This window comes from Olea europaea, chromosome 13 (genome assembly GCF_002742605.1).
Source record: "Olea europaea var. sylvestris chromosome 13, O_europaea_v1, whole genome shotgun sequence".
Lineage (NCBI taxonomy): Eukaryota > Viridiplantae > Streptophyta > Magnoliopsida > Lamiales > Oleaceae > Olea > Olea europaea.
In genome coordinates, this window is record NC_036249.1 from 12,239,762 (window position 1) to 12,261,744 (window position 21,983).

The 21,983-nt window shown below is 33.8% G+C and overlaps 3 protein-coding genes and 1 long non-coding RNA gene across 5 annotated transcripts; 2 read left to right on the forward strand and 2 right to left on the reverse strand.

Moving 5' to 3' along the window:
* Nucleotides 1-762: 762 nt before the first annotated feature.
* Nucleotides 763-2,845, forward strand: LOC111407620 (cytochrome P450 71A6-like). The gene is made up of 2 exons (XM_023037236.1): nucleotides 763-1,712; nucleotides 2,055-2,845. The coding sequence occupies exons 1-2, from the start codon at nucleotides 798-800 to the stop codon at nucleotides 2,661-2,663; spliced, it is 1,524 nt and encodes a 507-aa protein (XP_022893004.1). The 5' UTR covers nucleotides 763-797; the 3' UTR covers nucleotides 2,664-2,845.
* A 371-nt stretch (nucleotides 2,846-3,216) lies between these two features.
* LOC111407621 (cytochrome P450 71A6-like) lies at nucleotides 3,217-5,339 on the forward strand. The gene is made up of 2 exons (XM_023037237.1): nucleotides 3,217-4,165; nucleotides 4,508-5,339. Exons 1-2 carry the CDS (start codon nucleotides 3,251-3,253, stop codon nucleotides 5,114-5,116), a joined length of 1,524 nt encoding a protein of 507 aa, XP_022893005.1. The 5' UTR covers nucleotides 3,217-3,250; the 3' UTR covers nucleotides 5,117-5,339.
* Nucleotides 5,340-10,671: 5,332 nt separating this feature from the next.
* LOC111408218 (probable polygalacturonase At3g15720) lies at nucleotides 10,672-13,500 on the reverse strand. Its single transcript, XM_023038012.1, has 9 exons — nucleotides 13,312-13,500; nucleotides 13,090-13,227; nucleotides 12,301-12,459; nucleotides 12,075-12,092; nucleotides 11,772-11,979; nucleotides 11,604-11,685; nucleotides 11,422-11,530; nucleotides 11,194-11,307; nucleotides 10,672-11,103 (listed from the first exon to the last, which is right to left on the reverse strand). The coding sequence occupies exons 1-9, from the start codon at nucleotides 13,450-13,452 to the stop codon at nucleotides 10,870-10,872; spliced, it is 1,203 nt and encodes a 400-aa protein (XP_022893780.1). The 5' UTR covers nucleotides 13,453-13,500; the 3' UTR covers nucleotides 10,672-10,869.
* A 2,490-nt stretch (nucleotides 13,501-15,990) lies between these two features.
* Nucleotides 15,991-18,600, reverse strand: LOC111407622. 2 transcript variants are annotated; one of them, XR_002705141.1, is made up of 3 exons: nucleotides 17,896-18,600; nucleotides 17,753-17,809; nucleotides 15,991-16,565 (listed from the first exon to the last, which is right to left on the reverse strand). It is a non-coding gene; the product is annotated as an uncharacterized LOC111407622 (long non-coding RNA). The 2 variants fall into 2 exon arrangements; XR_002705140.1 differs by having other exon boundaries at nucleotides 17,753-18,600.
* Nucleotides 18,601-21,983: the final 3,383 nt, after the last annotated feature.

Sequence of the window (21,983 nt, forward strand, 5' to 3'; positions counted from 1 at the left end):
ACTTCTCATTTTCCCCCATTTTTCAACATTTTCAACCCACAAGTCAAAGACATTTCTGCCAACTGCTGAAGTCGTGCATCAGACGACAATAATGCCACCACAACCGTTGGAAATAGATTTACAATTTCACCCTCCTTTTGAACTTGCCAATTTCTACTCAAAACTATTGTAAGGGTAGTATTGTAATTGGTGTTGACATGATAGTATTATATTATTGTAAATTCCACATCTAAATGACAAAAAGCACGGTTCAGTGAAGTAATAGACAGTGTGGGTCCCATTAACATGCAACTTTTGACTGAAGAAAATGAAAAGTAATGGAAATAAATGGGGCTCAAACGGGGGCTTGGGTGTTGATAATCAAATTGTACAATATCAAATGGCCACTCAAATAGAGATGAATATGAAATTTTCAAAATTATGGGCCCGTTTGGTAGGGATTTTGAGAGTTGATTTTTTGAACGTTAAAAGAAAAGTGAGGTCCACATGTGAGAGAAGAAGTCAAAAATTACGACTTAAATAGTAAAATAACGGTCAAAAAATCAATTTTTTGGGACAAAAAATCTCTACCAAACGGGGCCTATAATTTCAGCTGTATGTCTCCGTTAAAAGAAAAGTGAGGTCCACATGTGAGAGAAGAAGTCAAAAATTACGACTTGAATAGTAAAATAACGGTCAAAAAATCAATTTTTTGGGACAAAAAATCTCTACCAAACGGGGCCTATAATTTCAGCTGTATGTCTGCCTAATTAAATAGTTGAGCATATCTTGCCGAATTCATTCTGGGATTAAGAAAAATGATTTCTTCTTCCCATTTGATAGTTCCTCTTGTTTCCTTCATTTTGTTCATCATTTTCCTCTTCAAATGGTACAGCAATCCTTCTTCAAAAGCCTTGAAAAGATTGCCGCCATCTCCACCAAAGCTTCCCTTGATTGGAAATCTTCATCAACTAGGCCTATTCCCACATCGCTCACTGCACGCACTATCCAAACGCTATGGTCCACTGATGTTGCTTCATCTGGGCAGTGTGCCAGCACTTATTGTCTCGTCTGCTGATGCTGCTTGCGAGATCATGAAAAATCAGGACCTGATTTTCTCAAACAGGCCAAAATTGAGCGTTATTGACAAAGTTATATATGGCTCTAAGGACATAGCTTTTGCTCCTTATGGTGAGTACTGGAGGCAGGTGAGAAGTATATGTGTGCTTCATCTTTTGAGTAATAAGAGGGTTCAATCCTTTCGTCGCATACGAGAAGAAGAAATGTCCCTTATGATCGAGAAAATTAGACATTCTTCTTCATCTTCGATAAACTTGAGCAATATACTGGTGACGCTTACTAATGATATTATATCTCGAGTGGCCCTGGGGAGGAAATATAGTGATGGTGAAGCAGAAGGAAGCACAAAATTTGAGTTAATGTTGAAGGAACTGGCAGAGTTATTAGGTACTTTTAATCCAGGGGATTACATTCCAAGGCTTAACTGGATTAAGCGTGTTACAGGTTTCGAAGCAAGAGTTGAGAAATTGGCTAGACGGTTTGATGAATTTTTTGAAGGTGTAGTTGAAGAGCACCGAAATAGAAAGAAAGGAGAGACGAATCTGAAGGACAGCAGCCACGAGGCAGATCTTGTGGACATATTGCTCGAAGCTCAGAGAGAAAACATGGCTGTTTCCCCTATTGAAAATGATACAATCAAAGCTGTCATTTTTGTAAGAATCCCTCAGTCTCTTCCTCACTGCGTTTTCTCATGTGTCTGTATTAGATGTGAAAACTATTCACTTGCAATTTGTTTTAAATCATTCTTTAAAGTTGAGAACAATTTGGTTAACATTTAGTATTTCCTTGTTGAAAGTAGCATTGAAAGAACCTGAAAAACTATTAAACTTCATCTTGATACCATAAATCAATCAAGGGATTGAGATGGGATGAAGTGGATAGATTTTTATTCATTTTTTACTTGTGTTTCTTTCACAAAGAATTAGAAAGGTTCATCGATGTGTGTTCAAAACCACTAAAGCATATTTACAGATGAAAGATATCGTTTATTACAGGATATTTTTGCTGCTGGGACGGATACAATTTATACTTCTTTGGAGTGGACAATGGCAGAGCTTCTAAGGCACCCAAAAACGATGGAGAAATTGCAGAATGAGGTGAGACAAATAGCTGGAAGCAAACTAGATATAACGGAAGATGATTTAGAGAAACTTTCCTACTTAAAGGCAGTGATGAAAGAGAGCCTAAGACTACATCCTCCGCTTCCTTTGCTGCTCCCTCGAGAATCTACCCAAGATAGTTCAATATCAGGCTATGATATTGCACGTGGAACCCGAGTATTAATCAATTCTTGGGCAATTGGAAGAGACCCATTGGTGTGGGAAAATCCTAATGATTTTCAGCCAGAAAGGTTTTTGAACACAGAAATGGACTTTAGAGGGCTTAATTTTGAGTACATTCCATTTGGTGCTGGTCGGAGAGGCTGTCCTGGCATTACATTTGCCATAGCTGTTGACGAGCTTGCATTAGCAAAATTGATACTTAATTTTGACTTTGCCTTGCCATTTGGATTAACAGAAAAAGATTTCGATATGAGTGAAGCCCCTGGAAACACTATCACGAAAAAGTTTCCTCTAGTTGTGACCATCAGTCCCCCTTCTTGATGGTGCCTACTGAGAGTATCATCACCTCTACTCTTCAAAGTTCCCTCTTAAAAAGTAAAATATGTAGTTATCATGTTTGTAATAAAATCTCGAACGTATTTGCAATAGAAAATTTGAAATTATTCACGGATTGTCATGTTGTCTTCATTTAAAGGAATTGAAAGTAATTGGAATGAAGGTTATCAACATGTATTATCATAGTGGCACCTCAAAATTTGATAGATATGAAGATGTCTTTTATATTTATATTTTCAAGTTGGTCACTCAACTTAATATTGTTTCAATTTGGTACAAAATGTTTGTTTTTTATTTATTAAATTTTGTTTGGTTCAACTAAAAAAATTGATTAAAATTTAGCCATTATCTAGGCGCAATTCTTTGGAAAATTATAACAATAAAGTTATTTGTACATCTGGGATGTGAGAGAAGAAGTCAAAAATTACGACTTGAATAGTAAAATAACGGTCAAAAAATCAATTTTTTGGGACAAAAAATCTCTACCAAACGGGGCCTATAATTTCAGCTGTATGTCTGCCTAATTAAATAGTTGAGCATATCTTGCCGAATTCATTCTGGGATTAAGAAAAATGATTTCTTCTTCCCATTTGATAGTTCCTCTTGTTTCCTTCATTTTGTTCATCATTTTCCTCTTCAAATGGTACAGCAATCCTTCTTCAAAAGCCTTGAAAAGATTGCCGCCATCTCCACCAAAGCTTCCCTTGATTGGAAATCTTCATCAACTAGGCCTATTCCCACATCGCTCACTGCACGCACTATCCAAACGCTATGGTCCACTGATGTTGCTTCATCTGGGCAGTGTGCCAGCACTTATTGTCTCGTCTGCTGATGCTGCTTGCGAGATCATGAAAAATCAGGACCTGATTTTCTCAAACAGGCCAAAATTGAGCGTTATTGACAAAGTTATATATGGCTCTAAGGACATAGCTTTTGCTCCTTATGGTGAGTACTGGAGGCAGGTGAGAAGTATATGTGTGCTTCATCTTTTGAGTAATAAGAGGGTTCAATCCTTTCGTCGCATACGAGAAGAAGAAATGTCCCTTATGATCGAGAAAATTAGACATTCTTCTTCATCTTCGATAAACTTGAGCAATATACTGGTGACGCTTACTAATGATATTATATCTCGAGTGGCCCTGGGGAGGAAATATAGTGATGGTGAAGCAGAAGGAAGCACAAAATTTGAGTTAATGTTGAAGGAACTGGCAGAGTTATTAGGTACTTTTAATCCAGGGGATTACATTCCAAGGCTTAACTGGATTAAGCGTGTTACAGGTTTCGAAGCAAGAGTTGAGAAATTGGCTAGACGGTTTGATGAATTTTTTGAAGGTGTAGTTGAAGAGCACCGAAATAGAAAGAAAGGAGAGACGAATCTGAAGGACAGCAGCCACGAGGCAGATCTTGTGGACATATTGCTCGAAGCTCAGAGAGAAAACATGGCTGTTTCCCCTATTGAAAATGATACAATCAAAGCTGTCATTTTTGTAAGAATCCCTCAGTCTCTTCCTCACTGCGTTTTCTCATGTGTCTGTATTAGATGTGAAAACTATTCACTTGCAATTTGTTTTAAATCATTCTTTAAAGTTGAGAACAATTTGGTTAACATTTAGTATTTCCTTGTTGAAAGTAGCATTGAAAGAACCTGAAAAACTATTAAACTTCATCTTGATACCATAAATCAATCAAGGGATTGAGATGGGATGAAGTGGATAGATTTTTATTCATTTTTTACTTGTGTTTCTTTCACAAAGAATTAGAAAGGTTCATCGATGTGTGTTCAAAACCACTAAAGCATATTTACAGATGAAAGATATCGTTTATTACAGGATATTTTTGCTGCTGGGACGGATACAATTTATACTTCTTTGGAGTGGACAATGGCAGAGCTTCTAAGGCACCCAAAAACGATGGAGAAATTGCAGAATGAGGTGAGACAAATAGCTGGAAGCAAACTAGATATAACGGAAGATGATTTAGAGAAACTTTCCTACTTAAAGGCAGTGATGAAAGAGAGCCTAAGACTACATCCTCCGCTTCCTTTGCTGCTCCCTCGAGAATCTACCCAAGATAGTTCAATATCAGGCTATGATATTGCACGTGGAACCCGAGTATTAATCAATTCTTGGGCAATTGGAAGAGACCCATTGGTGTGGGAAAATCCTAATGATTTTCAGCCAGAAAGGTTTTTGAACACAGAAATGGACTTTAGAGGGCTTAATTTTGAGTACATTCCATTTGGTGCTGGTCGGAGAGGCTGTCCTGGCATTACATTTGCCATAGCTGTTGACGAGCTTGCATTAGCAAAATTGATACTTAATTTTGACTTTGCCTTGCCATTTGGATTAACAGAAAAAGATTTCGATATGAGTGAAGCCCCTGGAAACACTATCACGAAAAAGTTTCCTCTAGTTGTGACCATCAGTCCCCCTTCTTGATAGTGCCTACTGAGAGTATCATCACCTCTACTCTTCAAAGTTCCCTCTTAAAAAGTAAAATATGTAGTTATCATGTTTGTAATAAAATCTCGAACCTATTTGCAATAGAAAATTTGAAATTATTCACGGATTGTCATGTTGTCTTCATTTAAAGGAATTGAAAGTAATTGGAATGAAGGTTATCAACATGTATTATCATAGTGGCACCTCAAAATTTGATAGATATGAAGATGTCTTTTATATTTATATTTTCAAGTTGGTCACTCAACTTAATATTGTTTCAATTTGGTACAAAATGTTTGTTTTTTATTTATTAAATTTTGTTTGGTTCAACTAAAAAAATTGATTAAAATTTAGCCATTATCTAGGCGCAATTCTTTGGAAAATTATAACAATAAAGTTATTTGTACATCTGGGGTTGACATTTCGGATGACACTCCCCTCACAATAGGAGGGCCCACACTGTCATTTCGGATGTCAACCTCGAATGTACAAATAACAAAGTCCAAATTATAATCCGAAAAGTGACCATTGTGCCTAAAAATCCATTCGTAACATTTGAATGTACAAATAGCAAAGTCCAAATTATAATCCGAAAAGAGACCACTGTGCCTAAAAATCCATTCCTTTATTCCTCTCAATCTGACATTCACGTGATATACAACTGTGGCATTCATTTCGTTTAACTTTGCATTGCCAATTGTACCCTTTTACCACTTTCATTTCTTTCCTTCAAATAATGCACAAGATTTGGGCCCCGTTTGGTAGGGATTTGTTGTATCAAAAAATTGATTTTTTTACCGTTATTTTACTATTCAAGTCGTAATTTTTGACTTTTTCTCTCACATGTAGATCCCACTTTTCTTCTAACCGTCAAAAAATCAATTCTCAAAATTCCTACCAAACATGCCCTTGAAAGGGGTAAAAGCGACTTTCTTTATAATTTGTACCTTGAAAGCTGGTTTGCAAGTGGGGGCCACTGATGTGATGCAAAAGCCAATTATTCGGGGATAAAATCACCCCAGACACGCACTTAAATTAAAGTCAAAAATAAATTTTAATAACATATTTTATTGGACCATAATTTTTCAATCATATATTCGATTAATTTTTATCAAAATTTACGCTAAATTGAAATTTTATCTAAACGAAACAGGGGTTTAGTTAGACTAACAATAATTCCTACCAAACAGTAAGTGTGATGTGTCATTTTGTACAATTAGAATGTTATCATAATATGCCAAATGTGAAAAGCGGCATTTTAATCTAAGGGTCCGTTTGATTTCAAAATGGAATTGAATTGAATTGAAAACGAATTCCAGTGAATTGAATTGCCTAGAAATTATTTTTCTGTGAATTGTAAATTATTGTATTTGATTGGTATAATTTTTCACGTGAAAAATGTTGAAATAAAATTATTTTTTTACTGTTCGTTTGCCTTTGTTTTATATGAAAATTATCAATTAAAAGGATAAATTTTACTAGTATTGGGGATGAAATTTGTTTCCATTTACCAAAACAAGAAATTTCAAAAAAATCATCTATCTTTTGGTGTTCGTTTGATTTTGTTTTACATGAAAATTGTCGTTTAAAGGGGAAAAAAATTTTATTTCCAAAAAAAAAAAAAAAAAGGGAAAAAAAATCGCTACGGTAAGATAGAAAATGAATTCTCACCATTTTGATGAGAATTCAAATTCATCAAAAAGTTGAAAATTATCTACGTAGCCAAGGAAAGTGGAAAAGGTTTTTCATGGAAAAATTTTTCTACCAAACACCTCAAAACTTGGAAAATCTTGGTTATTTTCCATGGAAAATAGTAGGCAATCAAACAGGGCATAATAGAAATGTATATGTCAAAAACCCATATTTAAGCTCTATTTAATAGAAATGTATATGTCAAAAACCCTCATTTGTACAAAAGGCTCTATTGTTAAGGAAAAATGAAGTATGAAGAGTAAAACACGCCATTTTGAACAGGCATAAATTAGAAGAATTCACAAACAAAAGTTAGAAGCACATAATATCATCAGAATTCTCAAGAACAAAGTTGTTGCCGTTATATACAATTCAAGTCTAACAAAAAGGTCAAATTTTAATCAGATGAACAGAAATCGCAATAAGGGTCGAATGTTCATCTCCACCATATAGATAGAAAAACAACGTGACTAAATTACTGTTCAATCGGACCAAGGTTCATAAAGACTGTATAACGCTCCTATTTTCTGCCTCTCTTTTAATGTTTAGCCTTACAGAAAGAACAATTATATACGTCCCTGGGTTAAGGGGAATACAATTTTGCCAATATTCGTTTGCGAGTTCTTGTTTTTCAACAGTCACTCTTTTAAATGGACTTGTCAAAAACAAGACATCCATTATTCAACTTATTCAATAAAAATGAAAAAGATAAAAAGTTATGTTGCATAAAATTGCAAAAAGATTATCTTCGTCTCATTGCTTTTTCTTCATCTTAAATGTTGCATTTCGGCTAAATTAAATAAATAACAAGAACGTTCAAAAATTTTACTCATGGAACAGCAGACTTTGACTATCTATAATAATAATATATAAACAGAAATAAAGCAGAAAATATTGCTAAATTGTAACGCTGCACATTGTGTATGTAGCTGCAGGGTACCACAAAGAAAATAAACTCAAGTTAATTTGGTAGTAAGCTAATATACTGAGAATAAAGCGAGTTCAATGGATCTGTGGGAAGTTATACTGCAACTTAAATTCTCTGTTGCATGATGTCCTTGTAAATAATTCGAAGGCTGTAGATAATTTTCCTATATAATTGTCTAATAAAAAGCATCATTAATGGAATATTGTAATATCTATCCAAAGGAGGTTTTTGATAAACATTTATTATTTTCCTAAATCTAATTTATGTTATATTTCAAAGAATTAGTATTGAAGTATTTATTTAGCCCCTGTTTGATAGTTATTTTTTTGTGGAGAATGATTTTTTGAATAGTAAATTTTTGAAAAATATGTGATTAAAAAGTATGAAAAAGTTTTGAGTTTACATAAAAAAATATTTTATTATACAAATGCATGGTTGAAAAAAGAGCATGAAAAAAATAGTTTTGAAAGAATCTAGAGCTTGTTTGGGAGTAATTTTGATAATTAATTTTTTGACTGTTAGGAGAAAAATGGGGTCCATCTGTGGAAGAAGAAGTCAAATATGACGGTTAGAATAGTGAAATAACAATAAAAAAATTAATTTTTTGGGCCAAAAAATCACTCCCAAACAGGCTGTAGATGTCAATCTGTGGCTTAGATCATTTCTATCCCTATACCAAAATTTGAGATAAGTTTTGCACCATTTACACCAAATATTGCACCAAACTAAAAAAAAAATTCCAACCTAATGAACACGTTAAATCATTTTCTTCATTTTTTTTGTTCTTAACAATTTATTTATTTCAAAAAATTATTTCTTTATTTATTTTACAAATACATAAATTACTAAACAAATAATTATGTTAAATTAAATAACATATTAACTTCATTAACTATTATTTTTTTGTATTCTTATTTTAATTACATTAACTATTTTTTTTTACATTATTAAAATGTATTTTAAATGCTCATAATAATAATAATAATAATAATAATAATAATAATAATAACTATAATAACAACAACAACAACAACAACAACAACAACAATTTATTGCATTAAAAAATATAACGCAAATGACACAAATACCCTTCATCAATTTGTTTGACAAACGAAAAAAGGTAAAATTAACTTTGCACCATTTTTTATGCAAAAGTATTCACTTTGCACCATTTTGAATACTGTTGCACCATTTTAAAACTTTGGTACTACATTGGAGGCCTTTTGCACCAAAATTTGGTACATTTTAGCGTTTTGGTGTCTCCTTCGAAGATGCCCTTCGTAGTTTCAATTCCTATTTCTCTCCATTGCATGGTTTCATTTATTCTGTTTTTTAATGGGTCAAACTTTTCGGATTGGGGTAAAAAAATAGAAATCTACTTAAGTGTTTTGGAAAAGTAGCGAGGAAGAACAAAAATAGGCATTGGCTTTAAAAAAAAAAAAAGAAAAGAAAAAGAAAAACCACATCGGAAATCTTACTTAATTTCGGAAATCTTACTTGATTCTGGAATTAAGGCCCAGTTTGGTATGAATTTAAGTTAAAAGTTATTTTCGAGACTAATAAGTAATAATCCCTTAAAATAAGCCCAAAATTAGCTTTTTAGTCAAAAGTTATTTTTAAAGCAGGAATAAAGACGGAGCATGACATTACGGTACAGGTTTGGATAACTAGTTTGTTATTTTTAAGCAGAAACTGTTACTTTCTGACTTTCAAAATGTAACACCCACTTTTTCTAACTTTGACTAATAAAGATATTATGAAGTATATTTTAAAATTGCCCCCCATGGCACATTCAAGTTGGCGGAACAATCACATTGGAGGGCTCTGGAACCAAGTGTGGGGAGTTCGATTCCTGGTTGGAGCAGCCAAGTGATGTAATAACCAGAGGAAGGGTTGGAGCAGCTTGGTGATGTAATAACCATGGAGGAGGGTCCCTTTGGAGAAGAAGTAAAAGCCATGTGGGAACCAATAAGGGCACAACCTGCGATTTACCTCCACTAATCACTGAGGGGCCGGGGGCTAGAGGTCCAGGATTTAGTCCGGCTAAGCTGGGACATCTGGGTTATAAAAAAAAAAAAAAAGTATATTTTAAAATTTACTTTTTTTTATTTAAGAAGTTAACTTTTTAAGCATAGCCACACGTGCTCAATTATGATCAGTTAATTTATGGAATTGCAAGTTGATATCGTATTGCATACTTCTAGACAGAACCAGAATATCCGAACAATGGAAAGACCTATATACTAAAAGATAAGTTTCGACTACTTCGCGAATTGCTTACACAGGTCGACAGTCTTAAAATGGATACACTACTTACTCTATTGTCTGAATTTAATTATGTAAGCTCCTTAAAATGCACTTTTGTCATGTAATTTAAGAGGACTGCATATCGATGATATCGAGTGTTCTGTTACTCATCTGGCTTCCTAAATTCTGTTTAATGGAATGTTATGCCTACTGGTACCTTAATTTTGGCCATCAATATATGAAGCTAGTTCAAAATATTATGGTCGACTCAATTTTCGTTTTCACTATTCTGATGTTGAGAATCAATTAAAACTTAAAAGACATCTTTAATGTTCTTTCTTGGTAACCTTTTTTTTTTTTTTTTTTCCCTTTTTATTTGTTACTGACTAACAATTAAGCACTCAATTTTCTTCTAAATGCATAGGTTTGTGTCGTAGGTAATTGTTGGATTTATCGCCTCTGATTCTGTGAAAACTTTGAGTCAAATGTGTTTGTATTGGTTATGGAGACATCCACATCTAGTTCGCGTATTACAGCAGTTGCAACTGATCAGCTTCATCCTTTCTCCGAAAACAAAGATGAGGTTCGTGAAAGAAAATTTACGTCCTTGCCAGGATCTAACTATTTTATCGATTGTTTCATAAAATGAGATAAACTTTGTACGAAAAAATCCTTGAAGACCATGTAAAGAATACGATCCGTACCCACAAATGAAAACTCAGAATGCCAAATAAATAAGTATCAAAAACGAATTCAATCAGAATCCTATCAGCAGATAGAATTCGTTGAAGATAAGAAAAACGAATACACAATGATTTTTCTAGGCATTAGGTAATGCACATTAACCAAAGATTTTGACTCATATCAGCATATATGCTAAACTTTATATTTGATTTAAGCAAGCTATACGAGGAATCTTCATTCCTTGTGCTCTTCCATAAGCATTGTTGCATGCAACAGAAGCTCTTTTATTGTTGTTCTGTCGAAGGAAAATGCTGTCCAGAACAATATCCGTACACGGAACGGAAGCACTGCATGCTAAGTTCACCGCAGGTTGATTCGATGAGGTTCCAAGTATTTCTCTAAATGTGATGTTGCTAATTTTTAGTGCTGTATCCTGTAAGAAAAATATCGACACAGAATTAGCATTTTGTGAAGACTCGACTACTTAGTGGAAGATCGATGTTGTGTGAATAGAATCACTAACGTGCGTAAAACAATCCATGTGATCACAGTAGAATTGGTCGACATTGATGATTCTACTCGCTTCTTGACTATAGATTCTCTCGAAGATCATGTTTCTAGCATAACCACTGCCTCCCTGAATTACAAATGGTTAAAAAACGAACAATAAGGACATGTTTAGCGCATAGTATAGAGAAAGGACACGATCACATCATAAATCAAAGAATGTGAAACATTAGAGGTAAAATACCTGCCATGTCTTTATTCTAGCCCCATTCATGGTTCCTATGAAGACAACATCACTAACTTCGACATATTCGACTGTATCATGGCTTCCATACTTGCCTAAACTTCCAATGCTGTTTCAAGGTAAAGGAAAAATCAGGCTCGAGTAGAATTTAAATGTCATAATAAGGAGATCGTGAGTTTTACCTTATGCCATGCCCTGGTCCACATATGATGTTGCTGATCTTCAGATGCGATGATCCCGTTACTATGGAAATGCAATCATCACCTACGTTTTGAATGACGTGAGGAAGTTACAAGACTAACCGAAGTAACTTAATAAAGACACGAACATTTTTCAAGAAGTCTAAGTACCTGTCCCAATACGGCAATGATCAAGGACGACATTAGTGGACCCCGCAATGTGGATGCCATCAGTGTTTGGACTATCTCCTGGACTATCGATTGTTATATTGGAGACAGAAACTGATGATAAGGTATCCAGGACAACATGCATATGAGGAACATCTTTAAAGGTAAGACCCCTTAGAGTAACATTGTTAGCTGATGATATCTTTAGAGCCTGTCATTGAAGAATTTCGTTGAGGGGTAAAGTCTATTATACAAAAATTGTGAATATCAAAAAGAGTTATAGTATAAGATTCGAAAAAAACTTACATTTGGCCTCGAGTCGAGCTGCAAAAAGTTGGAAATAGAATCTATGTTAGAAATTCGAAATTGAAGTTGAAAAATAAGGATGAATACGCGATAGACAAATTGGCAATTGAATTGATACCACACATTTTTAGTATCACGTAGTACTTGACAATTAACAAGGTTGGAATTGAGATCGACACTAAATCTCATGATCATATATCTAAAATCTTAAACTAATATAATTTACCTTTGTAGTACTCCACCATTTACCTCCATGGCCGTTTATTACACCATGTCCAATTATCGACAAATTATCGACGTATCTAAAATCCATCCAATTATCGCAAGCATTATTGTTGCATCTCCACTCGGATGGTTCACTTGGTCCAATTATATTTCCATTTATCTGCAAAATTAGGTCATAAAAATTAAAATAAAATACGAAGAATAATATAACATGAAACTGTAAATACTAATAGTTAATCATGTGAAATTAAGCGGCCGATTCGAACCACCCGGTCAACTGCCTGAACCGGCACAGGTCACAGAGGAGTGTTTGGATCGGTTCGACATATTTTTAAAGGCCAGAACCGGGTCATTGGCCTGTCCTATCCTACTGTTACATTTAATTCTAAAAATTCTATTAAACCAAAATTTTCCAAATTACTACCATACGCAAATTCATCAACCCTGCTTCTTGTCCCGGCTTGGGGACAGGGTCAGGCGCCCCCTATTGGAGGGGCGCATGTCCCTGGTCGGCGCCCCTCCAATAAGAAGGCGCCATGTGGTGCCCCTGTCTTCAACCCTGTCCCCAAGTCGGGATAGGGGGCTTTTTTCCAGATTCATTTTCGTCTTATAAGTAATTGTCTTATTTAAAACGAGACATTCAGTTTCAAAAATAGAAAATAATGAAAAGGTTCACCAATTTGGCTTCTTCCTTTTTTTTTTTCCAAATTTTTGCACGTTGTCACTTGCCGATTACTAATTGGCATCTGACGGTCTAGTTCGAATAATTAACAAGCGATTGAAATAATACCTCAACGTTAATAATTTTGTTATTGCAAGGGCCATCGAAATACAAAGGATTGATCAAGAACGTCTTCCCCGAAGGAACTTCCATAGTCGAAGAAGTAGACGACGACTTGCATGTTGCTTCCCATGCTTGCGAAAAAGCCTACAACAAAACCCACAAACAAAGAGAAGTCAGTTAATTAAAAGATGTTTTGTATTCAAACTTTATAATAATACAATGTCTTACATTGGTGTCATCAGTTCGACCATTACCGACTGCACCAAATTGAATCACATTAAACTTCGTATCGGAATATGTTAATCCGAACAGTGGAACACTAAATGTAAGAACCAACAAAAATATTTTCAATAGTTCCTCCATTGTCATATAGAAGAAAACTCAATTTATATATGAATATAGAGAATTAGGGTTTGTGGAAACTATTAAAGAGAGAGTTACAGAGAACGTAACAGGGACAAGGCTTATATATATGAGGTTCTAATTGGTTGATGAGAAGAATTTGATTAGGAAAAGGAAATCTGGTGGGTGAAAATTTTCAAGAAGAAAGAAAGTTCTAATTCTACCGGGAGAAGATAGCCTACTTCTATCAAAAGTTGGAATAAAAATAATTTGCAGGTTTATGTAATTATTAATAATTAAGGTGGAAAGAGTTGTGAACAACCTGAAACTCTCATTAAAAAAAGAATTTTAAAAATCATTTACGTATCAACAAACCGGTTCAAGCCATCATCAGCAAGACTGGATCAGTAGTCCACACACCACTCTGGACCTTGCTGGTTCAGACACTTGGCTGATCGGCCCGTCCAGAGATTTTCCTTTATTTTTGTGATCTAAGATTTGTATAAAATTTGTAAACATAAGTATTTTTAGTGACTTCAATTAATTCTGTCTTAACATTTTTCATTGCAAGTCTCAAGACAAGATAAAGAGGATGGGTTTCGATAACATGATACTCGATGCAAAGTTTTATACCATGTCGTAACAAACATTTTGTTGGACTATGATCGATACTAATACAACATCGCACAAAATTTAGTAGCAATGAATTGAGTCGGACAAATTATTTCGAGTCCAAATCTGTTGTTACGTGAGAAAGGTTTTAGATTGTGATCATTCGCAATGGTACTAGAATAATTCGAATCTTTTGGGGGAAGAATTTATATATTATTTTAACTTACAAACAGATAGAGATGAGTGGTAGCTAAATAAATAATAATTATGGTTTCATTGAAATATGTGGTTGGAAATAATGTTTGATCAATTTATAAATTTATCAAATGGATGCTAAATTAAGTTTATTCTCAATAAATTTGATGTCACTACATAGATTTTCAATTTAGTTGACTCCATAATGATGTAAAGTCCATGTTTGGCCTAGAACTCATTTTCCTTTGTTTGCGTTTGATTGCGAGCGTGAATTTGCATAGAAAGAAAATAAATTCTAGGTAATTTAATTGTCTAAACTTATTATAGAAATTATTAATTAAATGTGTTTGATTGGTTTAGTTTTCTACCTAGAAAATATTATTCTTGTCCTTTTTCTTTTTTTCTTTTTTTTTTTGTGGGTAGATGAGAGAGAAAATTACAGGAAAAATAAAAATCACCTCTCTCTAAGGAAAATATCTTCCATATTTTTGAAGAAAATATAATCACATGACCATGGAAAATATTTTTCATGAAGAATAAAATGTTGATCAAACATCCAAAAAGTAGGAAATTTGGTGAAAAATGATATTTTCCATAAAAAAATAAAGTCAATCAAACCCAAATTTTCAATCACATATTTATGGGATCCAAATTTTGGCTTGATTTGCATCTTTGTTGACTCAATTTACGTCCATGTTTATGTAGCTATCTTTTAATTTCGTACGTCCAAGCTTTTCCTCCTACAAATCAAAATAGAACGGAAGAAAAATGAATTTTATTAAGAAACTTTTAGATCACGCCATTAGTAAATTTATTGCTTGCAAATAAAAATGTTGAAAATCTCCTATGAATTTTTCAAACATGGACAGTGTTAGGGGCAAATCATACTTCAAGCTCACGGTTGTCAAATTTTGTAATATAATTGTGAAGTTATGATATTGAACCAACAGAGATTGAAAATCAAATTCTTATTAAGTACTATAATTAAAATAGCCCCTTACTTTACTTAGATAATTGAATTTTATGATATCAATGTAATTTACTTTGGAAGTGTTTGACTACTCAACAATTTTGGTGCAAAGTTTAAGAATCAAGTAGCATGATATGAGCCCGGGGTTTTAATTTCATCTGACTATCAACTCTCAATTCTTTAACTATTTCTAATTGGTTTTTAAAAGTTTATAAATTAGAACCCTAATATATTTCAACTCCCTCTCTCGATTACCGAGTAAAAATCATTCCTAAATTTCCATTTCAATATTTCTATTCCGAATTAAAAATCTAACAATTCATAAGTTGTATGCACTACACCAAAAACTGCCTTTTACAACGGTCGAAAAACGTTGCTAGGACGTATGTTGCAAATCTCAATATTGTCGTAGAATAAAAGGATACAAGTTTTTTAAACGCTGCAAATAACATTTTTGCAGCGTTTTTCTAAATGTTGCAAATAACATTTTTACAACGTTTTTGAAATGTTGCGAATAACCTTTTTGCAGAATTTTTTAAACATTGCGAATAAACATTCTGCAACATTCTTTGATTGTTGCTAATAACCTTTTTTGAATGTTGCAAATACCTTTTTGCAACATTTTTTTACCATTGTCGTAGGTTTTTTTAAGCAATAATTTATGCATATTGATTAGCAAAATCGAAGATAAATCCTAATGAACAAATTTTGGAATTGCATAAAATTTATAATTTAATTACGAATTTAGGAATCATATAGTAAAACTTTAAATGTCATACAACACCGCCTAAACAAGAGAGCACAATTCTCTTGATAAATCAGTACACTTAAATTATCCATCCACCACAATAAGAAATTATCCATAAACCCAACATATGGCAATAGATGGCTTCAATGCACGACTATGTCACCACACTTACTAATAAGGTCTGCATCTTCAAGCCAACCTACATGGTCGAGATCAATCTCGCCCAGTGAAAACTCCACTCTTATAGAACTAAAAGTCGAATCCACTAGCATCAATGGCAACAAGACACTCGTTGTTTAGCCATGGCTTTAAGCAATGCTGACTCGCTATTAGCAGGAACATCCTCGTACCCTGTAGTCTTAGTAGCATGGGAGGATTCCTTCTCACTGTTGCAGGTGTGGTTTGTGCCTGTGTATGGGTAATTAGATTCAATTGTTAGCTCGTTGTTCTTGATGATGAACTCAAACGCATTATCCATTAGACCTCCATCGCAGCCCAAATCTTCACTTGTATCACAATCCACAAGTTCTTGTTCGGATAATGAAATCAATTTTCCTGTTGAAATTCGATTTATTCCTTCAGTAGCTACAACAGCTGAGAAAGCCCAGCAACATCCTACAATATTTGTACAAATAGTTAGATAAACTGAAAATTTGATCTTAGGATCACGAAATATATAACAAAGAACTGAGTTAAAATAGTGGATACCATAGCCCTAGTAATCCCAAACTGAAACCTATACGATTATAAGATTCAGATGCAAAGCAGGTAGTTACAAGGTTGCAGACAAAATTTATGAATACATTTTTCTTTCCATGTTTAGACGATAAAGTAGTTAGGAAAATGGAAGTTATCTACCTTCCCAGAAAGATCATGGACGGAGTTATATGATGCAATTCACTCATCTGAAGATGGGTTCCGTTCATTACTATCAATTCAATTGGTGATTCCCACACAATCAAGTACTTTATTTGAGCTAAGGACATAAAATACAGTTTTTCATGATGTACAGGAGTCCTAATGGCACCTCAGTTGTACATTGCTTATTCCGTTAGTCTTACAAGAATAGAAAGAACAGGAATGTGAAGTGTTGAGTTTTTATAAAATAAATTATAAAATTGCACTTGGCCAAAAAAAACAAGGAGCATATCCTTGGATAGGAAAATACACTTGATATAGATGAGATGGCAAGCAACGAGTGTGTCTTTAAAGCAGCATCTAGGCTATAGTGTATCACATAGGTAATGTTTTCCTAGTGGAATCATGCGTCTTAAATGTGAACTCATTTTAACATTGATCGCTAATCCTTCAAAGTAGCAAGTCAGTCCAAGCATGGAATTATCCAGGCTTTATCCATGAATCAAACTTCCAAATCACATGGAATTTGAGCCGCAAAACATAACGCATTTCTTTTCTTTTTATTTTTCCCCTTTCTAGTTTAAGATTTTAGTAAAGCATGCACCTACATTAATCAATTAAACACATTAACACTTTTGTGTTAGGTCCATTTATTGTCCCTAACTGAATAAACCTAATTGTGGAATTCATTTTACCATTGGCCGCTAATAACTGAATGGTAGAGCCGCTCAATCAATTCCCATTGAAAAAAAAAAAAAAAAACACACACAAAATGTCATAATTAAAGAACATACATTATAGTAATGTAATGCAGCAATGTAGCTCTCCATTTGGGCTTTCACTCTTATGCAAATTAACTCATAAACTCCATCAATCAGCTAAAAGTATTTAACAGTTCACGTGATAATAGATGGATAATCATTGGGAAAGAAGTAAATGTATACCTCATTGACTGAAGGGCGTGACCTTTTCCCCATACCCCTTTCTGAAAACCAATCTAGCTGTTTCACATAAATAAAAGCATTAAAACACATAGATTAGATCGAGGAAAGGTTTTCAAAGCAAAGAGCTTGCTACCCAGTCTAACCTGGAAATAAAACACCAATCAAATTTGTAGTGGGAGAGAGGATACAAGAACTACATAGAGAAAATAATGTGCAAGTGATGACATAATATTTTAGCTCCAAGATGTTGTTCAAAAACTCGTCTAACAAAAAATTAACTATATATTTTATTTCCTTTCAACAAATACAACACTACCATCATCGACAGTACACAATCCAATGCTAATATGCTTGGGCGCTATGAAATTATACCCCATGGTCTACGAGTACCCAATTGCGGTCAGGAAAACGCCCTTTGTGCTCACAGAAAATGGCACATTGGTGGCTGATGTCTCCGATTGAACAACCACTCCCGTTCTCTTCGTCAATCTACTAAATGCTTCACCAAGCTTCACGTGCAGCATCAATAGTAATGCCAGAGCCCAAAAACCCAGCCAGGTCCCAATCCTCTGCTACAAAGCCTAGCAAAAGGTACTGAGTGAACACCATGTCTTTGCCCAATGCCTTTGCCTCCACGCCGCTTGGGGTCCCAAGATCTCCGTCGCGTACTTGCTCAAAAAATTGGAGAAAGTAGTATAATAATCAGAGATAGAAACCAGAGATACATTACTTGTAGATTGTGAAAAATGAATTTGAATCAGAGAGAAAAATGAACGGGAGGGAGATCGTGAGAAGATTTTGTTGGACGAAGGTGTGGATGATAGTAGGGTGTTAATTATTTTGGGCTTCTACAATTTGAGCCCATGTATAAATTTATTTAGGAAAAAATAAAGTTTTTGGCAACACTCAACAAAAAATGATATAGGAATGATTAGAATAACCTATATTTTATCCTTCTTTTTGTTTCTTGGAGGAAAGCCTGAAATTAGGCTTTTTAATTTGAGCCTAGTCGAATTAAGCGCTTTAGATCGAATCCAAATAACGACAACGTTCAATGCACCTTGCTAAAAGATTAATGGCAACGTTCAAAAAGCATTGCTAAAATACTTAACGATAACGTGCAATGGACATTACAAAAAGATTAATCGCAACATTCATATGCGCATAGTTAAAAATGTTTAACGGCAACACGCACCACTCGTTGCTAAAAGGTTAATGACAAAGTTTATGAACGCGTTGTTAAAACATCTAATGGCAACTTAGATTACTTATTGTTAAAACTAAATAATGGCAATGTGTACCACACATTGCTAAAACATTGAGAGCAACATGCATTGCACATTGCAAAAAGAAATTCAACGACAATGAATTTAGAACGTAGTATAATGGTGTATTAGCAACATTCCTTATAAAAATGTTGTCAAAACTCAATTTAGTCAACTAGTAACAACATAGACTTGCTAAGTGTTGCAACAAACTCCTTTCAGCAACATGCAATTGGTGATGTTGCATTTTGCATGTTGCAAAATATCTTTTTTCTTATAGTGATGATTCTTTGTAGAAAAGCTTCAAAAGATTTATATTTTCTCTCGAAATCTATAAAATCTAGGTTGTGTAATTTTTTGATCAATTCAAAATTCTCTCTCTCAAGTGCCAAATCTTAAACATCAAATTATTCAATCAGTGACCAGTTAATTGAAAGCATTAACTATCAAAACATCGTCTCAAGTATCAATTACATCAAACCCTAGATGAATAACTTAGTTCATGATTGGAGAATAAGAAAATCTATAATTAATTATCAAGAACATAAAGAAGAAAAGAGATAAAAGTTGTTTTTGGAGTTGATTCAATCTTATTCTTAATGTTTCTCTCATTTTCGTGTTTGATCTTTTGCTTTTGCCGTTGAAAAGAGTCTCTATGCATTGTAGTTTTTTAAATTTGCCTCTAAGTTTTTTAAATTGTGATAGTTTGTCCCAAAAGTTTTAGAATCTTGCAATTTAGTCTCTAATCCTTTCAGTCCCTAAACTATCTATGCATCATAGATTGGCCCTGGTGTTTTCTATTTTGTACAAATTGGTGAGTAAATTTTCCTGATTGTTCAAATCAGTCCTTAAAGTCTAATTGTTGCAAGCTTGCTCATATAGTTCCTAGAAGTTGCAGATTGATTCTTGAAATTCCATTATTGCACTAGTCAGTCCCCAAGTTTCCATTAGTCTATAAACTAGTCCCTAATGTTTCTAACTTGACCAATTGCTTCCCTGAAGTTTCAAATTTTGGCAATTCTATCCCTAATTCATCGAATTTCTAGATTTTGAGATTCTGTCTCTAGATGTTTTAATTCGAAGGCAAGTGGCATTGTAATTTGTGCTCCATTATATTTCACCAGCTCTAGATTCATGTCATCAAGATGAACAGACTGCTCCTCAACATCTGACAGGTTCCAACCTACCCTTTGTTACTCCATCATTGTTCAAATTTTTTTAGCCAAGTAACAACGAACACTACTGAATTAGAACAAATTTTGTCACCAAATTTGCTTGGAGGAGTGAGAATCATATCTAAGTGCCTATTTGTAACAATTGTCTTTTTTGACTTAATATCTCACAGTGGGACCCTTTTTAGGAGGGCAATGGGCATATAATGCATTCTAGGGTTAAAAAAAATAAAAAGCAAAATAAAGCGATGAATGTAAGTAGCATAGAGAGGTTAACATCGTCAATGAGGCTCTCTGGTGGTGGCATGTGTTGTAACATAAAAAATAGAAGTTTTAAATCTCAAAAATAAGACCTCTATAATTTTCAGTTTTGATTTAAATTTTAGATTTAATAAAAAAATTAAAAAATTAAATTTTTAAGTGTAACTTATTTTCATGACTTTAAACTCAGCTTGAAAAACATAATTTAGAAATATATCTTCTATACATTTTTATATTATATTCCTAAAGTTTTGGTAACTTGATAGATGTTCCTTTTTTATTTTCCTACGATCGTGCTCTATAGAAATAGTATCGACTGTGAGCTAGAAATGTTTTATCTTAGAGTCATATAGTATCAAAAGTATCTGTATGAAGGGAATGTTACACGACTTTAGGACAATGTCCTTGACGTGATTTTTTAAAATTTACTTTCTCTCTTTTTATATTTATGTTATTTTAATTTATTATGTTACTTGCTAATCTACACACAAAAATTACTTATTTTTCCCAACAGCATTTGCAGCATATGGGCATGTGGGCACATTAAAGATCGAAAAACATTTTCTTGGCTGTCCAACTATGGAGGCTCGTAAAGGCCATTTTTTATGCAATTTGGCAAACTCTAGAGTGAAACATGGTAGCTAAAATTAATTTGAATCTCCACTTAATACAAATAAAACAATCAGTTCGCTCCATATAATATTTTCTAAACTCCACTTCATTTGTTTGATGTAGAGGAAGCTATGTTTGCAAAAATACGCAACTTAAAGATCGTTAGATGAAACTCATCCAGAAATTAACTAGTTGACCAAATACGCAACCCTTGATCTTTAGTTGAGCATTTTAAAGAAAAAAAAAAGGCAAAATTGCATCTTCGAATTTAGTTATTAATAATAATTGAAAAGGAGAAGAAAAAACACAAAAGTAAAAAACTTCATCTCCTCCAACCAAAACTCTACAATCTCATTCATTATCATCTCTACCACTACCACCACTAAAACATGTCGCCATAAGCCTCCTCGACATATTGATTTCCTGCCATTTCCATTTCTTCTTCTTTTTTATTATTATTAATTGTTTCTCTTTTAATATTTTAATTAATTACTTATGAAGAAGATACCTTTTACCCTTCTTCAAACGGTTTGGTCAACGTATTTTTAGACACATTCCATTTAAAGGTCCTTATTCCGTATTTTTACAAAATTTGGGACTCTATATAGTTTTTTGAAATGTTTGGAACTCTGGTGCAATTTTCCCTGCCAAACCTACAGTTCCCCAAACAGAATTCTCGAATATGCTGAATTGCTGAGAATCATTACGAAAAACAAGGGTTGCAAAATTGCCACATGTACGGTGAGATTACCCTCAACTGGATTTTTTTTTGTTTTTTTTGGATATCCAAGTATCCCATCTTACACCAAACTAAATTATGGACCTCCAAGACCCATGCCCCTAGAACCTTGAAAGGGGTAAATCGCGAGTTATGCCTCAACTGAATCACAGGTTTTCTGTCCATTGACTGTACACTTCTAT

Coding starts and splice junctions, on each gene's coding strand:
- LOC111407620 (XM_023037236.1), top strand. CDS start 798: ATGATTTCTTCTTCCCATTTGATAGTTCCTCTTGTTTCCTTCATTTTG. Junction 1,713..2,054: donor CAATCAAAGCTGTCATTTTT/GTAAGAATCCCT, acceptor CGTTTATTACAG/GATATTTTTGCTGCTGGGAC.
- LOC111407621 (XM_023037237.1), top strand. CDS start 3,251: ATGATTTCTTCTTCCCATTTGATAGTTCCTCTTGTTTCCTTCATTTTG. Junction 4,166..4,507: donor CAATCAAAGCTGTCATTTTT/GTAAGAATCCCT, acceptor CGTTTATTACAG/GATATTTTTGCTGCTGGGAC.
- LOC111408218 (XM_023038012.1), bottom strand. CDS start 13,452: ATGACAATGGAGGAACTATTGAAAATATTTTTGTTGGTTCTTACATTT. Junction 12,460..13,089: donor ACAAAATTATTAACGTTGAG/GTATTATTTCAA, acceptor CTAATTTTGCAG/ATAAATGGAAATATAATTGG. Junction 11,531..11,603: donor GGACCAGGGCATGGCATAAG/GTAAAACTCACG, acceptor ACCTTGAAACAG/CATTGGAAGTTTAGGCAAGT.